The sequence below is a fragment of the Hypanus sabinus genome, chromosome 13 (assembly GCF_030144855.1).
Source record: "Hypanus sabinus isolate sHypSab1 chromosome 13, sHypSab1.hap1, whole genome shotgun sequence".
Classification (NCBI taxonomy): Eukaryota; Metazoa; Chordata; class Chondrichthyes; order Myliobatiformes; family Dasyatidae; genus Hypanus; species Hypanus sabinus.
The window spans coordinates 88,056,322-88,079,246 of NC_082718.1; the positions used below are offsets into that span (position 1 = coordinate 88,056,322).

General features: G+C 46.0%; 1 protein-coding gene across 1 annotated transcript in view; it reads right to left on the reverse strand.

Annotated features, from left to right (window-relative positions):
* Positions 1-22,925, reverse strand: part of LOC132404080 (rasGAP-activating-like protein 1) — a 272,887-nt gene that overhangs the window by 198,227 nt on the left and 51,735 nt on the right. The window contains exon 5 of the mRNA XM_059988090.1: positions 16,932-17,061. Coding sequence (XP_059844073.1) covers positions 16,932-17,061 — 130 coding nt within the window. The remainder of the gene's footprint in view (positions 1-16,931; positions 17,062-22,925) is intronic.

The window sequence follows — 22,925 nt, forward strand, 5'->3', positions numbered from 1 at the left end:
CCCATTAGTAAAATTCATCTTGTCTCTACACTTGTATAGACAAGTGATTCTAATCTTAAAGTAATCTGACAAGATCTTTTTATGTGGTACTGTGGCGACCCACTTCCTAGCGCACTCAAACCGACTCACAATTAGCCAGCGCACAGGCACAAAGGCCAGGTCCGCAACAAAGGGAAAAAGCCTGCGGGGGTTTGTGAGTACGTGTCCCTTAGAGCATCTGTGCCCGGGGAGGGCGGGATGAGGGAGGCTTTAAAGCAAGGCTGGGAAGTTCAAATAAAATCATCTTTAATTGCAGTTTACCGACTCCGTGTCGTTATTTTAGCGCTGTGTGTAGCACACTGCTACAATTGGTGACCCCGACGGTCCAAACGATATTTGGACCGGAGATGACCGACGCCGCATCTGTTCGTGCGGTTTCATTGAAACTGCCAAGCTTCTGGACGCTGCAACCTCACCTATGGTTCCACGTTCGGCAGATAACCTCAGAGGACACACGTTACTACTACGTGGTGAGCTCCCTCGACCAGGACACAGCGGCCCAAGTTGAGGAGTTCATACAGTCTCCCCCAGCGGATGGCAAGTACACGGAATTCAAAGCCCTGCTCCTAAGGACTTTCGGACTCTCACAGCACGAGTGGGCTGCCCACTTACTGCACCTGGATGGCTTGGGAGACAGACCTCCATCGGCTTTGATGAACGAGATGCTGTCCCTGGCCGGAGGTCACAAGCCCTGCCTCAAGTTTGAGCAGGCATTCCTGGAGCAGCTGCCTGAGGACATACGCCTGCTGCTGTCCGACGCAGATTTCAGCGACCCCCGGAAGGTGGCAGCTCGGGCAGACTTGCTGTGGAAAGCCAAGAAGGAGAGTGGGGCGCCCATCGCACAGATCACCAGGCCACGCTCCCAGCAGCAAACCAGACCCGGCCCGGCCACAGAGCCCGCTAGCCCCAGATGCAGGGGTGGGGTGCCCAATGAACACTGGTGTTTCTGCCGTTGTCGCCCGCCCTGCCAGTTCCTGGTAAACACCAGGGCCAGCCGCCGCTGATGGCTACGGCAGCTGGCCGTCGGGATAGCCTCCTGTATGTGTGAGACAAGAGGTTGGGATGCCGTTTTTTGGTCAACACTGGTGCCGAGATCAGCGTCTTACCTCCGACGAGTTACGACACCCACAACAGGGCACCGGGTCCCCCCCTGAGGGCTGTAAACGGCAGCACAGTAAGGACCTATGGCACCCGTACGGTGCAGCTACAGTTCGGCTCCAGCCGGTTCACATGGGACTTCACACTGGCCCCCTTAGCCCAACTGCTTCTGGGCGCGGATTTTTTGCAGGCTCACAGCCTACTGGTCGACCTGCCAAGGCAGAGGCTGGTCCACGCCGAGACCTTTCAGAGTATCTCCCTGGGAGAAGCCCAGTTGCCAGCCCCACACCTTGACTCCATCACACTGTCCGACAACGACTTCACCAGAGTCCTGGCGGATTTCCCATCGGTTCTGGCACCGCAGTTCATGGCAGCCATGCCCCGACACGGCCCAGGGACCACCCCTCCACGCCCGTGCTCGGCGGCTTCCCCCGGACAAGCTCCGACTGGTGAAGGAGGAGTTCAAGAGGATGGAGGAATTGGGGATCATCCGGCGGTCCGACAGTCCATGGGCCTTCCCCCCTGCACATGGTGCCCAAAGTGATAGGGGGCTGGAGATCGTGCGGCGACTACCGCAGGCTGAATGAGGCTACCACACCGGACCGCAACCCTGTGCTGCACATTCAGGACTTTGCAGCAAACCTGCACGGCGCACGGATCTTCTCCAAGGTAGACCTCGTCCGAGGATACCATCAAATCCCGAAGCATCCGGACGACGTTCCCAAAAATGGCACTCATCACTCCGTTCGGCCTTTTCGAGTTCCTCCGCATGTCATTCGGCCTGAAGAATGCCGCACAGACGTTCCAGCGGTTAATGGACGCGACCTGGACTTCGCATTCATCTATTTGGACGACATCCTCATAGCCAGCAGCAGTCGTCAGGAGCATCTGTCCCACCTCCGTCAACTCTACGCCCGACTGAGTGAATACGGTCTAACAATCAACCCGGCCAAATGCCAGTTCGGGCTCGACACCATTGACTTCCTGGGCCACAGGATTACTAAAGATGGGGCAACCCCTCTGCCTGCTAAGGTAGATGCGGTCCGCCATTTCCCCCGACCCACCACGATTAAAGGCCTTCAGGAATTCGTAGGTATGGTCAATTTCTACCACCGCTTCCTCCCTTCAGCTGCCCGAATCATGCGCCCCCTGTTCGCCCTGATATCGGGTCCGGGCAAGGACATTACCTGGGACGAAGAGTCCGCCACCGCTTTCATTCAAACGAAGGAAGCTTTGGCAAACGCTGCGATGCTAGTGCATCCCAGAACGGACATCCCTACCGCCCGCACAATGGACGCATCTAACACGGCAGTCGGTGGGGTGCTGGAACAACTCATCGAGGGGCGCTGGCAACCCCTGGCGTTTTTCAGCAAACACCTGCGGCCACCCGAGCTCAAATATAGTTCTTTCGACCGGGAACTGTTGGCGCTATACCTGGCAATCCGGCATTTCAGGTACTTCCTAGAAGGTCGGCACTTCACCGCGTTCACGGACCACAAACCGCTTACCTTTGCGTTTACAAAAGCGTCCGACCCCTGGTCGTCCCGCCAGCAACGCCACCTGTCCTACATCTCTGAATACATGACGGATGTCCGGCACGTCTCGGGTAAGGACAATGTCGTGGCTGATGCGCTCTCTCGCCCTAACATTCATGCCCTTTCCCAAGGGGTAGACTTTGAGGCGCTGGCAGAGGCACAGCAGGCAAACGAGGAGGTCCCGAGTTACAGAACCGCAGTCTCCGGTTTGCAGCTCCAGGACCTCCCCGTAGGCCCAGGAGAGAGGACCCTACTCTGTGACATCGCCACCGGCCAATCCCGTCCCCCCGTCCCAGCAAACTGGCGGCGCCGTGTTTTCGACTCCATTCATAACTTAGCGCACCCCTCCATCAGGACAACTGTCCGGCTGGTAGCCAGCCGGTTCGTTTGGCACGGACTCCACAAGCAGGTCAGTGAATGGGCCAGAATATGCATGCACTGCCAGGCGGCCAAGGTGCAGCGGCACACCAAAGCTCTGCCGCAGCAGTTCCACCCCACCCACCGGCGTTTCGACCACATTCACGTGAATATCGTGGGCCCCCTGCCAGTATCACGCAGAGCGCGGCACCTCCTGACTATCGTGGACTGGTTCACAAGTTGGCCAGAGGCGATCTGGCCCCCATACCCACTTCGCAGCACGGGCAGAACCCGACCTGAGTACCCAAAGACCTGCAGAACTGTAAGTTTGTGTTTGTACGACGGGGTGGACATCGGCCGCCGCTGCAGCGGCCCTACGAAGGTGATCAGGAACAACGGGTCCACGTTCGTGCTGGACGTTGGGGGGAGAAAGGAGGTTTTCACGGTGGACCGACTCAAACCGGCATTGGGGGTTCGGGGGGGGGGGGGAGTTATGTGGAGACCCACTTCCTAGCGCACTCGAACCGGCTCACAAATAGCCAGCGCGCAGGCACAAAGGCCAGGTCCACAACAAAGGGAAAAAGCCTGCGGGGGTTTGTGAGTACGTGTCCCTTAGAGCATCCGTGCCCGGGGAGGGCGGGATGAGGGAGGCTTTAAAGCAAGGCTGGGAATTTCGAATAAAATCATCTTTAATTGCAGTTTACCGACTCCGTGTCGTTATTTTAGCACTGCATGTAGCACACCACTACAGTACCTCCGGAAACACAAGAACTGAGGGAAATCAAAAAAGGCAAATGCTTCTAAGGGTCTGGAGTCACATATGAACCAGACTGGGTATAAAGTGGTAGATATCCACATTGAAGGAACTCTTAATAATTCAATAAATTTGTGCTTGCTATTACCGAGACAAACTTTTGATTACAAATTTATTCAATTACTTTAAATTCCACTGTCACTAGAGTGAGTTTCTGAATTATAATCTGGATAAACCCAGGTTTCCACATACCAGTCCAGTAAATTAATCTTTATGCTGAACATAACTTTGAAAGTCTCTAAAACTTTTATATTTCTTATTAGCCTTCCTGATAGCAAACATCCCATTAGTAAAATTCATCTTGTCTCTACATTTGTATAGACAAGTGTTTCTAATCTTAAAGTAATCTGACAAGATCTTTTTATATGGAAATAATTTCACAGGAACTTATAAGTGACAGGCTATTAACAGAGGCCTAAAGAGAATCCATTAAATCTACTCAGTCAGTCAACACAAGAAGGAAACTAATGCACTCAATTCTCTGAACCTTGGGTAAACGGCAGCTTTGTGTATGTAAGTGTTTGGCCTTCCTCTGTGGATCCAGACATATTCATAAAAACACACAGAGAATGGAACTTTGCCATCAATCAAAGCCAATTTCAAGCCTATGTCTCTGACTACATCCAGAACACTTCTTTTAATTGGCCTTCTATTACTCTCCTAGCATCCAACTCCACGGAAAAGGGCACTTTCAAATACAGCAGCAGCCAGCCACCTATAGCTAGAATTTTCATGTTGCCAGGATACCTGATTTCCGCAACTGATTCCACTCGTTATCTGAATTACTAATCGAAATATTCAGAGAAACAAAATGTACTACATGAATTACCTGAAGATTTCTGACAGATTTGACAGCCTCAGCTCCCTTGTTATAGAATCAAGCCCGACAGTGCAATTATAATGAAGCATCATTGTAATCAGAATTTTGTCCATTTTTCAATACCACACTATCAAACGTTTAACTGAGGTGAATCAGTCCGTATCAAAACATCTAGACATAGCACTACAAATTATGGTCATTACTATTGTGATATATAATTTTGACACATGAAAATTATTTTGTCATTATGATGCTATTTTTAGAATTTACAGTGGACTACAGAAATATAACAATATACTACTATATTCTTATATTCCCGGATCCTCCTCCAAAGCGAGTCATCAGTTTACACCCACGCAGTCAATGGTGGTTATAAATCTCAGGGCAATTATATCTATTCTCAATAATCCCTCAGCACAACAAAGACAGAAGAGTGTTTAATACCCTTCATATGGGTTTTTACTGCCTGGAACAATGCAGGTCAACTTCTTGGCTTACTTAGAACTGAATCTAATTTCAGTCTCCCCATTGTAACTTCAATTAAATTCAGTTCAATATTCTGGTGTTAAATATGAATGCTGCACTAATATTCAATTAAAATTAGAATTTTACATTGCCTTTGCACAGCGACAACAAGACAAAGAAAGCTACTCACAAATTATAACATCCTTTGAGTTTTATTATAAATTAGTATTCAGGGGCCAAATATTCCTGGAAAGAAGTAATGTTATAAAGGCTGGGTCATTTACTGTGGACCAGATGGTCACCAGGTTGGGCCCTGCTGGATTTAATGGCAAGACCCATTCTGCAGATTCTGGCCCCATTTTTTCAGCCACCAACAGCCCAAAGTGAAAGTACAGGTGGGCGCCAGCACCAAGTGTTGGGACCGTGCGTGACCCAAAGACAGATTAAAAGTCAGGGAGAAGATCAGCGGACTTGAACAGAAGAAAACTTGAAGGCTGGAAACAAAGGGATACGGGCATCCGTGCAGACTAATCGGGAGAAAGGAAAGCACAGGTACAAGATCACAACCCAAAAGGCATTCCAGATTTTAGCATCGAAGGGACGATCGTACAACCTTTGTCAAAACTAATCTGAAGTACTGCACCCAGGGTCAGGAGTTGCTCAATCCCACCTTCTGATTGTGTCTGTGTGGAACTTACACACTCTCCCTGTGACCATGTGGGTTCCCCCCCACAAATGAATCCAGATACCTCCCAGACTGTCAGTTGGTTAACTGACCACTGTACGTTTCCCCAAACGTGGTAAGTGGTAGAATCTGAGCATGTTAGTGGGACTGTATTGGGATGAAGGGTATTGATTGGACACTGATAACCATGCAGAACAGTGTCAGGCTGGAGGGTGGTAACTAGTGCGATGCCCCAGGGTCAGCTCTTCTCACATTCAATTATTTGTTATTGTATATTAATGACCTGGAGAAAGTGGCAGAGTGCCAAGTACCCAAAGTTGGTAATAACATGGAAATAGTTGAGAGGCTATGTTGTGACGAGAATGTTTGGATTCTGGCACAAAATGGAGATTAGTTAAGTGAAGGGGTGAAAATCCGGCAGATAGAGCTTAACATGGGAAATGTAAAGTCAAGATTATTGTCATTTAACTATATTCATGTATACCGCCAAACGAGGCAACGTTTCTCCCGACCAGGGTGTAAAGCACAGTAGTACATGTAACACACATATAATGCTCAACAACTTAGGAAAGTGAGAAGTGAATTACGTGTAAATAAACAAGATAAATGGCCGGCTGGTGGTGTAGTGGCATCCGCACTGGACTTTGAGATGAGTGGTCGCGGTGTCCCCGCCGGCACCTTGCACACTTTCCATCCGTGCTGGGTTGAGCATTGAGCTAGCAACTCAGCTTCATTAAAATAAAACAGACAAAAATGCTAAAGGAAAGGGAAGGTTGCCACCCGATGCATCACAAGATGTAGAGAGGAACAAGTAAAGTGCTTAGATAAAATATTGTAGGGTACAGTACAAACTAACTGGTGACACTTTGAATGTGATGCAGCAGGGAGTTCTAATTGCCTGAGGAAAGAAATTGTTTCCCATCCTGACCGTTCTTTGTCCTTATGCATCGGAGTCTCCTGCTTGATGGCAGAATGTAAAGAGGATGCTGGATGGATGGGATGGATGGGTGGGATCCTTAATAGTACTAAGCGCCCTGCGTACACGGTGCTCCTGATAAATGCCCCCGAAGGGTGGTGGGGAGACCCCTATGATCCTCTCAACTATTCTCACGGTCCTCTGTAGGGACTTCCAGTCTCGTACTCTGCTGCTCCCATGCCAGATGGAGATGCAGCTTGTCAGGGCACTCTCAATGGTACTCCTGTAAAATTCTATCAGTTTAGATGGAGGAGAGGAGCCTCCTTTGCCTCAATCTCCCCAGGAAGTGGAGGCGTTGTCATGCCTCCTCATTCATGGAGGTGATTTTGAGAGACCCAGGTGAAGATATGCATTTTGCTAAAAGAAATATAGAATTAGACTGATATCTAAATGGAGAAAGAATGCAGAGTCATGAAGAACAGACGGTTGTAGATGTTCTTGTGCGCTAATCACAAAAAGTTAGCGGGCAGGTACAGTAAATTGCACGTTGGCCTATGTTGCAACAGCTTTGGAGTTTAGAAATAGGGAGATACTGCTATAATTGTATAGTTTTGGCCCCTTATTTAAAGAAGAACTTCAGATTACATCTGACCTCTGGGATATCTTTTCCATCCCTTTGATTCCAAGCTCAAGGATATGAAATCCAGCTGCTCATTGGCTTTTTGGATTATGAGGTGGAATAGGTGCAATGGGCCAAATGACCTCCATTTATGGAGTGAGGAAATATGAAATAGTTACAAATATGTTGATACATTTGATTTGAATGATAATGCAGATTCATCAGAATGGTCATCACCATGTGCCATGTCATATGACCTGGGTGATCACGGTCTTCCATCTGTCTTTAAACTCAGAAGTTCCAATAAGCTCTTCAAAACTTATGCCTGTCCATCCCTTGATGCAACTCATGAAGATCAAGTGATGTTAACGGCGACTTTCGAGTTTAAATGGTTTGGCGCTGTTTCTTTGTCTCCGGGCTGTCTGTGGGAAGATGAATCTCAGGGTTGTATACTGCATACTTATTTTGAATCTTTAAATGATCAAGGTGAGTTATATATAATTTAGTGTGTGTGCCCTTTCAAAGTGGAGTGCTAAGCAAAGTGAGATACTTCAAATCTTTGAGGGAGCTCCGGAGGGAAATGAATTTATCCCGAGAGGGACTGAGGTGTCGAGGGCATGTGAAGGCCTCAGTTCACTGGTTAGGCTGCAAGGCTTTCCTCCCCAGACCACACAAGAATGTACCAGAACAGAAGGAGTAGGATATTTAGCACCATCGCCTCATCCGCCATAAAAAGCAGGACTTGTTGGTGACCACCTATTTCAATTCTGCTTCCCATTTCCATTCCGACAAGTCAGTCCACGGCCTCCTCTACTTCCACAATGAGGCCACATTCAGGTTAGAGGAGCAGCACCTTACATTCCATCTGGGAGGCCTCCAACCTGATGGCATGAACATAGATTTCTCAAACTTCTGGTAATTCCTCCCCCCTTTCTCCTTCACTATTCCCCATTCCTGTTTCCTCTCTCACCTTATCTCCTTACCTGCCCATCACCTCCCTCTGGTGCTCCTCCCCTTTCCCTTTCTCCCATGGCCTTCTGTCCTCTCCTATCAGATTCCCCCTTCTCCAGCCCTTTATTTCTTTCACCAATCAACTTCCCAGCTCTTCACTTCACTCCTCCCCCTCTCTCCTGTTTCACCTTTCACCTTCCACCTCATACTTCATCCTCCCCTCCCCCCCCCCCACTTTCTAACCCTTCCTTTTCAGACCCGATGAAGTCTTGGCCCAAAACGCCAACTGTTTATTCCCATCCATAGATGCTGCCTGACCTGCTGAGCTCCTCCAGCACATTGTGCATATTGCTCTAGATTTCCAGAAAACAGCAGTACCTCTCACATCTAGGATATTTAGCCCCTCTAGCCTAACCCACTGGTCTCAACTCCTTTTCTGTGCCAATTTCCCACAACCCTCAATTCCTTCATTTGTCAAACATGTAGCTATTTCCACCCTAACTGTATCTGATGATCTGGCCTCCACCACCTTCAGTGACAAAAAAAATTCCAGAGAGGGCACAGGCATCTACCAAAGTTGAGGCTCTCACTACTTTCTCTGTGGAACTGGGAACCAGCAGGGGTAGTGGGGTAACACCAGTGTGGCACTCCAACTAGTCCGGGCTGCCTCCAGCTGAGAGCACTGCTGCCCCGAGAGATCCACTACGTTATACTGAATTACTGCTTTTGGCTGCATCAAGTGGGTATGGTAATCCAGGACAGTGACTGGCCAGTTCTGTTGTCAGTGAGCATGAGTAATTGAGATCGACAGTTCATAAAATTCGCTGTAACGCTGCTCCTTGCGCATGCAGCAAAGAAGTAAGAAGGTACGCTGGCCTTCATGGCAACAGAATCCGAATACAATTGCTAAAATCCACAGATACCTGATGAGTTGTAATTGTACTATAATAACTAGAGGGCTGGAATATAGGAGCCATGCATTCTGTGCTGTGCATTTATTAACTAGTCACATGTGGGGGTGTGGTAAAAGCAAAGCGGGATAAATTACGTATTGATGCTTATTTCGTGGCAGTTTGTAGCTTGGGACCACGGAGGTCCTATCTTTGCTGACTACCGAGATAACGTTTAATAATGCTTCTTTGTTTGTTTTCTAATTGCTAGTAAAGGATCGAAAGGAACTTTATCTTTGGAGCAATCATCGGAGCTGTTGGCACAACTGTTTTGTTTTGATTTTGAATCAATTTTGCCATTACACTAACTATTTCCGCACAGTTCTTGATCTCCTTCAGCACCTGTCACTGACAATAGTACTCCAGATCAATGTCCTGGACTGTTGCCGCTTCATTCTTCAATCTAGCTGGAAAAGACGGGACATTTTGCATTTTTCGCCCAGCCCATGACCTTCACTGAGGGCTGAAATGAAGCTAAAGTGGCCACTGTCACTGATGCCTAGAGGAGAATGCAAATCTCTGTCAAAGCTCTTGCCAACAGAAGTCTTCCATTTTCACATACAGAGTGGAACATGACACTGAATCCCATAAATATGCAAGATGCTCAATTGACCTCATAATTCACAAGTTCGTCAAAGTTACAAATGAATTTTGAACAGCAACTTGAGGCATTAATATTTATGATATTCAGCAAGTCTCGGCCAGTTAATTCTAATGATGGAAGTTTCAGAATTCAGAAGCTGCTATAAAAAAAGAGAGCTCAGTTTTATAGCACCTATTACAGAGATTTATTTATATAGTGTTCCGATGACTTCCCATTTATCAGGAGCTGCTTTCCTACACAGCCGGAATCATGCCACATACACTGATTTCCCCATGTCAACTGCACCCTCAAGCCACTGGTGGAATAGATGACCATCACGGGTCATCAGTGACAACTTTGTTGCTTTTAACTTCACTGTTTAATTTTAAAAATATGCATGATGAAGTAATGTTGGTCTCCAACATGGATCTTCATGGATAAGTAAGAGGTGCTTGTGGTGAACTACATATACCTGTCTGGACACGCCCCCTGCTGACTGCTCCTGTGGCTCCTCCCACAGACCCCTGTATAAAGGCGATTGGAGGCTCTGCTCCCCCCCTCAGTCTCCAGGATGTTGTGTGGTGGTTTCTTGCAGCTAATAAAAGCCTATCATTTGCCTCCTGTCTCCGAGAGTTATTGATGGTGCATCAGTGTTATGGCTAGGTAAGTCCAAGTGCATCTCATTAGAAATTCCCTACATCCCAATTCAATCTGTTCTGCATCTTCAAATCCTTTGTGCATAAAAAACTGCTCGTGTTTTAATTTAGGTCACAGGAGATCCACACTGAGTTGAAAAACTAGATCCAAAACTGGTTGGCAGAGTTATTGGCAGAGGAATGCCTTTCTGCCTGTAAGTTTGTGATGACTGGTGCTCCTTACGGATCAGTGATGGTACCTCTGCTGTTTGTAAGTCAGATGTATCTACCACCTGGATGCAAACAGGAAGTTTGATGAGTAGGTTTGCAGATAACACGAACACTCGTGGAGCGGTAGGTAGAAAGGGAAGCTGTCGAACTATAAAGTATACATCAGTTGGACATTTGGATGGAGAAGTGGCAGGTGGAGTTTAGTCTAGATAAGTGTGAGGCCATGCAAAGCAAGTTGACCTTTCAGAGAGAATACAACTCCCAGGCATTATCTTGTCACCCCTCTCCCATCAGGCAACAACTACAAAACCCTGAAAACACATTTCTATCACCAGACTCAAAGACAGCTTCTATCCCACTGTTATCAGACCCTTGAACAGAGCTCATGTACAGTATGATGGACTCTTTGCCTCACAAACTTCCTTATTATGACCTTGCACTTTATCATTTACCTTTAATGCACTCTATTCTGCATTGTTACTGTTTTATCTCAAGGTATTATGTAATGATTTGACTTGTATAAACAGTCTGCGAGATAAGCTTTTCACCATATCTTCTACATGTGACAATAATAAACCAATACCAAATCTGAGCAACACACCAACAATGTGGGAGTAACTCTGCAAGTCAGACAGCATCTACAGAAAGATATACACAGTTGATATTAAAGGCCAAGCTCCTTTCACTGGGACTGTGGCGATCCTCGGGTGCAAGTCCATTGCTCCATGAAAGTAGCAGCGCGGGTGGGTGGGATGACATGCTTTCCTTAACCAGTCAGGACATTGAACATGCAACTTGGAAAGCTACATTGCTCCTGTCTAAGACAAAGGTGAGGTCATGAGGGTGAAGGAGTGGAAACGACCTGACAGAAGTATTGTAGCGGTGTGCTACACGCAGCGCTAAAATTACGACACGGAGTCGGTAACTGCAGTCGAAGGAAAAAACTTTATTCGAAAACTTCAGCCTCACTTTTAAGCCTCTGTCAACCGGCCCCCCCATGGCGCAGAGGCTCCAAAGCTCTGTGCTCGCAAACCCCCGTAGGCTATCTAATTGTGAGTCGGTTCGGATGCGCCAGGAAATGGGTCGCCACATAACCCCCCCCCCCCCCCAGAACCGGCGATACACCCCCCAATGTCCACAGTCTGGGCCAGAACCTGCTTGGGAGGTCGGCCTCTGCGCCGAGGCGCCGGAAACTCGGCCGGTTGCGCCAGGTCCATATGGGCCAGTTTGAGGCGGTCCACCGTGAAAACCTCCTCTTTCCCCCCAACGTCCAGCACGAACGTGGACCCGTTGTTCCGGAGCACCATAAATGGCCCCTCGTATGGCCGCTGCAGCGGCGGCCGATGCCCGCCCCTTCGTACAAACACAAACTTACAGTTCTGTAGGTCTTTGGGTACGCAGGTCGGGTGCCGCCCGTGCTGTGAAGTGGGTATGGGGGCCAGGTTACCGAGCTTCTCGTGTAGTCTGCCCAGGACTGCTGCGGGTTCTTCCTCTTGCCCCCTTGGGGCTGGTAGGAACTCCCCGGGGCCACGGCGCAGAGGCTCCAAAGCTCTGTGCTCGCAAACCCCCGTAGGCTATCTAATTGTGAGTTGGTTCGGATGCGCCAGGAAATGGGTCGCCACAGTATATAAAATTATGAGAGGCAAAGATAGAACAGATAGATCATTTCCCATGGCAGAAATCTCTCTCTCTCTCTCTCACACACACACACACACACACACACACAGAAAGAAGAAGTTTAAAGGAGATTAGCAAGAAAAGACTCCTCCAGCATCTTATGTGTGTTGCTCTGGATTTCCAGTAGTGGTAATTCTTGGAATGCAGTGCCGGACATGGTGTCAAATGCAACCTCAACATTTAGCAGGCAGTTATAGACTCCTGAGGTGTAGTGGGGAGGCGATACATCTCTACTGAAAGAGGTGTAAGGTGTTCCTTCCCTCCGCTGGGCTGTAGATCACCTTTGGTCAAGGTGTAGCACCTGCTTAGCCCCCGATCAGGGTCACATGAAGCCATGGGAGCAGGTGGTGGATGGTCGTACGAGCAGTTGGTGCGTATCACAAGTCCTGGTTATGCGATCACTGATGCCAGGCAGGCAACGTCTGAAGGGTACTGATAACGGCTGGGGGTCACCCATCTTATAAAGACAGTGCCCAGAAGAAGGCAATGGCAAACCACTTCTGTAGAAAAATCTGCCAAGAACAATCATAGCAGTGGGAAGACCATGATCACCCACGTCATACAACACTCCACGCAACAAATAAACATGAACGGACAACAAGTATGACGATACAGACAACAGGGATAATTTAAAGTGGTATCACGTTCAGCACATTATGGGCCAAAAGGCCTGCCCCTGTGCCTTACTGATCTATATTACTAATTTATTCTTTGCTTTCATCTTGGCATTGACCATTGCAAGCTGATGTCAATAAATTTCAAGGATAATTCAAAAAGATTAGAATTCTTCATAAAGTCTGCTGGAACCCAGTAAAATGTTGCCAGGCCTTTCTATGTCCTTGTTGATATGTGCCAGGGAAATATAAGTTGACTGCATTTGAGTCTGCAATAAATATACAGATTTTATACGTATACACAGATACTCAAATAGCATTAAGAGGAGGAGAGATACTCTGTCAGGCTGCCAGCTTACTGTCTATATCTCAATGCATTTCCCTGGCTGTCAGTAATCACTCAAGCTAAATTTTAGAAGACCTTTTCCTTAATACCTCCAAGAGGCCCATAACTTTGCCGTAGGGTTTGGAGGCTTGCGTGCCTCAATGACCTGCAGAGCTACACTGGCTGGAGTCAGGGCTTTATGCTTTGGCTCTTGGTATGGTCACCCATGCCAAAGAGGTCAAAGGGGAAAGGCCGGACTAAGAGTGATCCACTGATCCTTCAAGTCTGGGGTTTCAGCTCAGGACTAACAACACTGACTGGTAAAACAAAACTGTCACAGAAACAGCAACAAAGAATCCTTCTGCATCTGAGTGCGATGGTGTTCCTGAGTCTCCACCTGGAACTTGCATGATACCTACTGAAAACCAAGTGGAAGCTACTGACACGATGAAGGAAATCCTGAACACCACCAGAGATGAAGGACCTTCATTGCTGCCCTAAATGCCAGAGGCATAATGGGCAGTAAGTAAATAAGTTTTCCTGAATAAAAGCTGGCAGGTCCAGTACCATGAAACTCATCGACTGAACAATTAGATCAACTTCATAACAAAAGTAGCAAATCTCTTCACGAGACCCGATGAAGGGTCTCCACCCAGAAATGTCGACTGTTTATTCATTTTCATAAATGCCACCTGACCTGCTGAGTTCCTCCAGCATCTTATGTGTGTTGCCCTGGATTTCCAGCGAAATCTCCTGTCTTTAAGATATTCTTGGCTGACATTTTCATGTGCTGCTGTTTGCATTGACATTAGCATCAAGTAAACTGTGCTCTGGCAGAGTGAAGACTTTACAACAGAAAGCTGCACTTACATGGTGATTTTAACATGAAAAAATAACCTTTGACATGCCTCAACTCATAATGGAAAATATGTGCAATCTGTCAAAGCGGAAAATGTTGGGAAGTGCTGAACATAAGTAGTATGTGTCAAGGAGGAGAGGGAGATGGAAGAAAAAATGTTTAAGGAGGCTATTCCAGAATTCAGGCCCTAAACAACTAAAGGCCGAGGGCTAATAGTTCAAAGTTCAAAGTACAGTGAGGGGTGCGGACAGCCCAGAACATTTGTAGATGTGGACTTTTCACTATTCGGGACATTTACAGATACTAGTGCATAAAAAGGGCCTGAAGGATCGTTGGGCACCAAGTCACTCCAACCCACAAACTGTTGCAGCTGCTACCATCCAGGAAACAGTACCGCAGCATTAAAGCCAGGAGCTACAGGCTACGGAACAGTTTCTTCCACCAGGCCATCAGATTGATTAATTCACACTGATACAATTGTATTTCTATGTTATATTGACTGTCCTATTGTACATAGAATTTATTACAAATTACTATAAATTGCACATTGCACATTCAGACAGAGACATAACATAAAGATTTTTACTCTTCAGGTATGTGAAGGATGCAAGAAATAAAATCAATTCAATTCAATTCAAAGTGTGAATACCATTTGGGTGGTGGGGTGGAGATACATCTCCACCAAAGAAAGTGTAAGGCCCTCCTTCACCTCCACTAGCCTACTGGTCACCCTTGGGCGAAATGTAGCACCCGCTTAGTGCACCCCCCTCTCCCTGACCAAAGTGATGTGAAGCCATGGGAGCAGGTGGTGGATGATCGTACGAGCAGCTGGTGCACATCACAAGTCCTGGTTATGCGACCACTGACGCCAGGCAGACAATCTCTGAAGAGTATTGATAATGGCTGGTGTCACCTGTCCTGTAAAGACACTGCCCAGAAGACGACAATGGCAAACCACTTCTGTTGAAAGTTTGACAAGAACAATCATGATCATGGAAAGACCATGATCACCCACATCATACCACACGGCACATAATGACCGAACGATGTACAACCTTGAGGATCATTTCCTTACTGTCAGTCACAAAACAGAGAATCCCAAAGGAACCCAACAGAGATGCAGACACCCAAATGAGCAAAACAGAAAGAACAAGTTGTGCAAAAACAAACGAGTACGCAAATAACATTCAGAACTGAGGTTCTGAAACGGAGAAGGAAGGAGGAAGGCTTCAGGCACTGGGGGAGAGGAGGGTGAAGATTGAATCAGGGCTGACTGATGATAACTGGATGGAGTGTGGAGCAAATACTGGACAAATAGAGGAAAATGATAAGTGGAACCAGATAAGAGGGCTGATGGGTAGAACATACACAAGCTGCATTATGGAAATATATAGCATTCCTCTCCTGCCTGAATCCATAAACAATGGGCAAAAGCAAAGAGATACACATAAACTACATCAGAATGAGTCTAATTCAACCTCTGAACAAGGAGCAGAGATATACTTTCCTCCACATAACAAACTGTTTATCTGACACAATTATAATGTCAGATGTTGCTTGCTACGTGGTTGAAAGCAGAACAATGTAAGCACAGAGTAAAAGTTTGGAAAGGCATTCTGCATTTGTACATAATCCTGTGTAGGCACGTGGCCAAGTGGTTAAGGCGTTCGTCTAGTTATCTGAAGGTCGCTAGTTCGACCCTTGGCTGAGGCTTGTGTGTGTGTCCTTGAGCAAGGCACTTAACCACACATTGCTCTGCGAAGACGCTGGTGCCAAGCTGTATGGGTTCTAATGCCCTTCCCTTGGACAACATCAGTGGTGTGGAGAGGGGAGACTTGCAGCTTGGGCAACTGCTGGTCTTCCATAATAAAAAAAACCTTGCCCAGGCTGGAATCTTTCCAAGGTGCAAGTCCATGGTCTATTGAGACTAACAATAGATAGTAGGCCTACACTACAATATGGCAGCATGTTCAAATGCAACGGCTTCTACAGGGTCTACCAAAAATGGTATTGTCTTTTTAAAACATATTTTTCACCGCTGGACATTAAGAACTTAAAGTACTGCAGGTCTACCCCATCAGTGAGTTGCTCATTGGCAGAGAGACTGAAGGAGGTGGATTTGGTGTGGGCAGTAATGCTGCCTGCATCAGAGAGGTATCAGTACATGACGGTGGTGTACAGTCTAACAGAGAGTGATCACATTAGTCGATTTTCATTTGATTGCAAGACCCTGTTGGGACAGTGGTGGTGTGGACTGCCGCAAGTCCACTTCATTGGTTTACTTGTGAGTGGCAGGGTGAGCTGTGTGGCCTTGGTCGTAGCGAGGCTAAGCATCAAGCTTCAGCGCCCCCTGTTTGCAGACAGCCGGGGAGTGTGGGGGGGGGGGGGGGGAGGCGTCAGAGTTGGGCATTCCACCGAAGTGCCGGAGGTGGTGTCACACGGCGTCCATGCTGGAATCAGCGTTGCCCCCACAGTGTTCACTCAGTGGAGGATAAGCTGTATTGTAGATTGCCACAACGTTCATGGACTCAGGGACTTGGATGACATTTCTGACTGTGTGACTGCATTTTTCTGTGCTACACGTGTCTTGTGCTGTGTATGACTGTGTTTTGCACTTTGGCCCTGGAGTAACGCCGTTTTGTTTGGCTCATTTCATAGGTATCTATGTTCTGTGTGGCACAGACAGTGTGAATAGGCTTAAAAATGCAAGACATTTTTTCTTTGCAAGTGACCCTTTACAGATCAAATCTGTTCTCACCTAGCTTCGATTAGATGGCACTTAAGGACCTTAGTCTGCCGATCTTGGAGAATCTCTAAACCCAGGTGTATCTCTCCTTGAATCTCCTCATCTGGGTTAATTCGAGTCAGATTTATCCAGTTGTCAATACCTAAAAGACAAATGGATTCATAAAAACCAAGCTGGGCAAAAGTGAAAGCACAAAACTTTGGAACTTTTAAAGTGTTAGTCAAAAAAGCAGCAATTAACATTCCAGCAGAATGTGCCATAAGGCCGTTAGTTGTCCTTTCCTTCTCACGTTTGGATCCATTGAAATCTCAAGGTCAGAACTTGCTGTCTGTAAGAGGCTGCCTGTGTTCATAATAGTTTTAGCTTCCATGTTCGTGCTATCTTTAATGATAGTAACATTGCCTACAAATGTTCAAAGCCTCATTTACTGTATTGTCAGAATGCTGTTTCTGGATTTCAGTTCGGCATTCAATACTATCGTCCCACAGCCTCGGTGAACAAACCCCCACTCCTCAGTCTAAGTACACTGTACAGCTGGGTGTTGCACTTCCTAACCTACTGACCTCAGTCAGGATGCACAACTGCTCCACTCTCCCCATCATCCTCACCACAAGTGCCCCCTACGACTATGTGTTGAGCCCACTGCTGTGCACTTTGCTGACTCGGGACTGCGTGGCCAAACACCCAATGTAATCACATTGAAAAGTTCGCTGATGACGTGACAGTGGTGGGGGCTACAGGGAAGAGGTGGAAGAGCTCGAGGCCTGGTGCCAGGCAAGTAACCTCTTCCTCAATAGCAACAAGACAAAGGAGGTGGGTATCGACTTCAGGAGAACTTGCTCCACTCTCAGCCCACTTTATGTCTGTGGTGCAGCAGAGGAAACTGCAAGCAGCTTCAGATATCTCACACAACCTCTCATGGTCCCAGAGCACATCCTACACAATCAGAAAATCTCACCAATGCTTCTACTTTCTGAGGAAGCTGAAGAGTACTGGACTCCTCACACCCATACACGTCATTCTACCATTGCACAGTAGTTCATGTGCTAAAAAGCTGCATCTCTTCACGGTAAAGAAACCGCACTGCGGCGGACAGAAAGGATCTGGAAAAGGAAGGCAAAACTGCCCAACACATCTCTGGCACCAGCAATGCACCATCAAGGGCAAATATACAGAAAGGTTCTGGAAAAGGGCCAGGAACCTCTTGAAGGACCCCACCCATCCAGCTTATGGACATCAGGGAGGAGGCTACGTAGCATCTACGCCAGGGCCACCAGACACAAAAACAGTTACTTTCCCCAAGCAGTAAGGTTCATCAACACCTCCACCCACAGACCCACCACTACACACCCCCAACCACCACTACTTTACCATTTCCCGCCAGAAACACCTTATGTACACACACTTCTGTGCCTAGCAGTGGCTTACCAGTCCTCCAGGTTCAGGGCTTCAGCTCAGGGTTAACAATGACCCACAAAGCAAAATTGTTATGGAAACAGCAACGAAGAATCTTTCAACATCTGAGTGCACGGGCATTCCCGAGTCTCCAGCTGGATCGAGCATGACTGACGGTAGTGTAAACCAACAGGAAGCTACTGACATGATGAAGGAAGCCCTGAACACCATCAGAGATGGAGGACCTTCATTGCTGCCCTAAACACCAGTGATGTAATGGGCTGTAACTAACACGAATGCTGCAGATGATCAAAGGAACTTCTGTTGTCCTGACTTTGGGTGTCACTTGAGGACATCTCCTTCATTCTGTGTGGCCCTTCAAGCTTGATGCTGCGTTGTTAGATACAGAAGGTTTGCACCACATTAAAGAGGCATTTTTGATTGATTCATCCATGAATTGATTTTTCCTAATGATGGAATTCCCACTGTGATGACACTTAATTTAAATCAAATAGAGCAGTGATATTCCCAGCGTTCATCACGCTCAGTTCCTTGCCAACTCACCAAGATGATGATACATTTATTAATGCACTTCATACAACGTCAGAGATCAAACCTAAGGTCATACGTTGCTGAGATTTCATTCCTATTGCATCCTTACAACAAAGGGCTAGATTTTACACATGGCAGTAATTACTCAAATTTGGAAACATTTTTCATTCGTGACAGCAGCCACCTACAATAGTGAGATGCCTCATATAGAAGGTAAGCACTGATTGAGCCAAATGGCAGGTTTCCACATTGCAAATTCTAGGCTTTTAAATGTATATTCTACTTCTCTCTCACCCCTTGAGCAAGAAGAACCTTGTGAGGAACATCAATTAACAATGCAAATCTCTACAGAATCCTATAACAAAGAAGCTCCCAACCTGAGGGTCCACGGACCCCTTGCTTAATGGTACCAGTCCATGGCATAAAAAAAGTTTGGGAGCCCCTGCTGCAGAGGGAGTACCACTTGGAGAAATCAGGTGTATTAGGTGACTCATAGACCAGTGAATTTGATCCAAGTATTGCCTCTGAATACTGGTTTTCAAGAAGGTCACTGAGCCCTGGGGCAGTAGTTTCAATTTATACTAAACCCCTATCATGCCCAAATTATGAAAAATTGAAATTGTCATTATGTACAGTAGCTTTACTCTTTTTAAGTTAAACACTGTCTTGTTTTATCAGTATCATGTACGCTAGAAAATAAGGTGCAATCCCACATAAACAATGGCTTTGCCAAGAGGGGTCGAAACTGAATCTGACAAACATTGACAACGTAGACCCTAAGGAGAAATTCTCTCTCTGGCTGTTAATTCTTAAAGCTTCTGATTAATAACAGACACATACATTGTGAAGTTCATTATATGCATTTCATCTGCCCGACATTATAACACCACCCGCCCCCCAGCACAGAAGAAAGAAGAAATTTGTTTTTTTTCTCTCTCTCTCCTAGGGAAAACTCAAAACAAAACATTCAGCACTTGATTTCTTGACATATTTCTTTGAGATTGTGGTCCAACCATTGACTTTGATTGGTGTGGCCTACACATAAGAAGTGACCCAACGCTAGATTGAACTGAACAGGTCTGGACTCTTTCCATTTTGTGTTTCATATCCTGTGTTTTACGTTCATTGGGGGTGGTGGGCTAGCAGCTTATTGGATTTTTTTTGCGTGTTGGGGCTGGGGTTTGACATTTCTCTTTGAGCGGGTTTCCTTTGCTTCATGGCTGACTGTGGGCAGACAAACCTCAGGGTTGTATACTGCATATATACTTTGATAATAAATGTACTTTGAACTTTGAAGAAGAGAACAATTGATAAAGAATAAAGAAGATGCTAGATTTTGGAAACCTTAGCTCTGGCTTCTGCCTGTTGGCTGCAGCTTCTCACCTTCGCATTACACCATCACCACTGTTAATTAAAGCCGCTATATCAGCTTTGGGGTAGCAGGGTGGAGATACATCTCTATCAAAGGAGGTGTGAGGCGCTCCTTTCCTCAGCTAGCCTGCAGGTCACCCTTGGGCATGGTGTAACACCTGCTTAGCCCCTGATCAGGGTCATGTGAATCCATGGGAGCAGGTGGTGGATGGTCGTATGAGCAGCTGGTGCATAATCACAAGTCCTGGTCATGTGACCACTAACACCAGGCAAAGTATTGATAATGGCTGGGGACACCCACCCTGTGAAGATACTGCCCAGGAGAAGGCAATGGCAAACCACTGCTGCAGAAATATTCGCCAAGGACAATCATGGTCATAGAAAGACCATGATCGCCCACGTCATATGACACAGCAGATAACAAACGAACATCAGTTTCAAACTTCAAAGACAAAGTGATGTGAGTATAACTAACATGTATTTGTTCTAAAACTTATCTGAAATCCCTCTGATGATTTATTACACCTGCTCAAAATTAAAGGGATAAAGGTCATGATTGTATAGATTATGTGAATACACTACTTACAGTTTAAAATATTACCATGAGGCAATAAAGATAGCATTACTGGCCTCAGTAGCTTGACTGCATGTACTTTGTGGCCAAATTGGCGGAAGATGTGAAGGTAGATGGCAGGGCAGGTAGCATTGAGGGAGCAGAGAGTCTGCAAGAGGACTTGGACAGATTAGGAAAAAGGGAAAAGAATTGGTAGATGCGATACAGTGTAGGTAAGTGTATGGTCCTGCACTTCGGTAGAAGGAAAAATAATGCAGACTAATGATTAATCCGCAGATTGAGTTGTCTGCTGATTGAGTTGGTAGTAAGGAAGACAAATGCATTAGTGTTCATTTCAAGAGGACTAGAATATAAAAGTAATGATGTAATGTTTAGGCTTTATAAGGTATTTGTCAGACTGCATTGTGAGCAGTTTTGGACCCCTTATCTAAGAAAGGATGTGCCAGCATTGGAAACAATCTAGAGGTTCACTAGAATGATCCCAGGGATGGAAAGAGTTAATGTATCAAGGTTGTTTGGTTGCCCTGGGTCTCAATGAAGCTCAGGAGAATGAAGGGGATCTCACTGGAACCTACCAAATATTGAAAGACTGAGACAGAGTGGGTGTGGAGAGGATGTTTCCTATAGTGGTTGAGTCTAGGACCAGAGGGCACAGACTCAGAATCCAAAGACATCCCTTTAGAGCAGAGGTGAGGAGGAATTTCTTAAACCAGAGTATGGTAAATCTATAAAATTTATTGCCACACACAGGTGTGGAGGCCAAGTTATCGTGTGTATTTAAAGTGGAGGTTGATAGCTTCTTGATTTTTGATTGGTAAGAGTATCGAAGGTTACGGGGAGAAAACAGGATAATGGGTTTGAGACGAATAATGATCCAGCTGTGATGGAATGGCAAAGCAGAGTCAATGGGTCAAAAGGCCTAATTCTGTTTATAGTCTTATAGTTCTATCAGAATCAGGTTTATTATCACCGGCATGTGACGTCAAATATGTTAACTTAGCAGCAGCAGTTCAATGCAATACATAATCTAGCAGAGAAAAAAAATAATAAATAAAATAAAACATAATAACAAATAACAAGTAAATCAGTTACGTATATTGAATAGATTTTATAAAATGTGCAAAAACAGAAATACTGTATATATTTTTAAAAAGTGAGGTAGTGTCTAAAGCTTCAATGTCCATTTAGGAATCGGATGGCAGAGGGGAAGAAGCTATTCCTGAATCACTGAGTGTGTGCCTTCAGGCTTCTGTACCTCCTACTTGATGTTAACAGTGAGAAAAGGGCATGCCCTGGGTGCTGGAGGTCCTTAGGGATGGAGGCTGCCTTTCTGAGCCACCACTTCCTAAATATGTGTAGAAATAGTATTCTTTAATATGTAGGAACAGAGTGCAATTCAAATAAACAAGCTAAAATTCAAGGCATGGCGTTAATTTGCATATCAATACACTAACTTTAACAACTGCATAAAAATGAGCCAATTCAACCTCCAGTTGCAAACTTAACACATTGTGGTCAGCAAAGGTGAAATTTACTTATCAACCTCTAATTGTCTATTAAACTGCAATCCCTGTTAGAAGAAATTATTTGAATGGAGCACCAAATTTATCCAGACATGTTTTATGCAGTGTAACCTCCCATCAGCCAAATGACTAATTCAGCCATTCACCCCGACTCAGGCTTCCAGACCCAGCCCATCCACATTGACCTGGGTAGGATGTGGAAAGCTGATCTCATTACCTCTCCACACTCAGTTCATCTAAAACATACAGTTTAATTTAAATATTTAATGGTGTAAATATTTTTCTGAAAAAAATATTAATAACTCTTTAGTTAATTAAGACAATTTTAAAATCTTACAAATCAGAAAAAAAATTAAAATGAAGCACTTAGCCCCACTATCTCCTGGCCAAAAATCTCATTGAAATAATGTGAATTCCAGCATTCGGCTGACACGACCTAGTAAGCAATCAGAGGATCTCTAGTGAGACGTTGTTAGATTGCTAGATGGGAGATACACTGTTATCCATCTCTTGGCACTGACTGAATAACTCACACAAGATGTCTGCAAATCTAAAAAATTCCAAGTGTTTATTGCACGGAGTGCCAGTAAT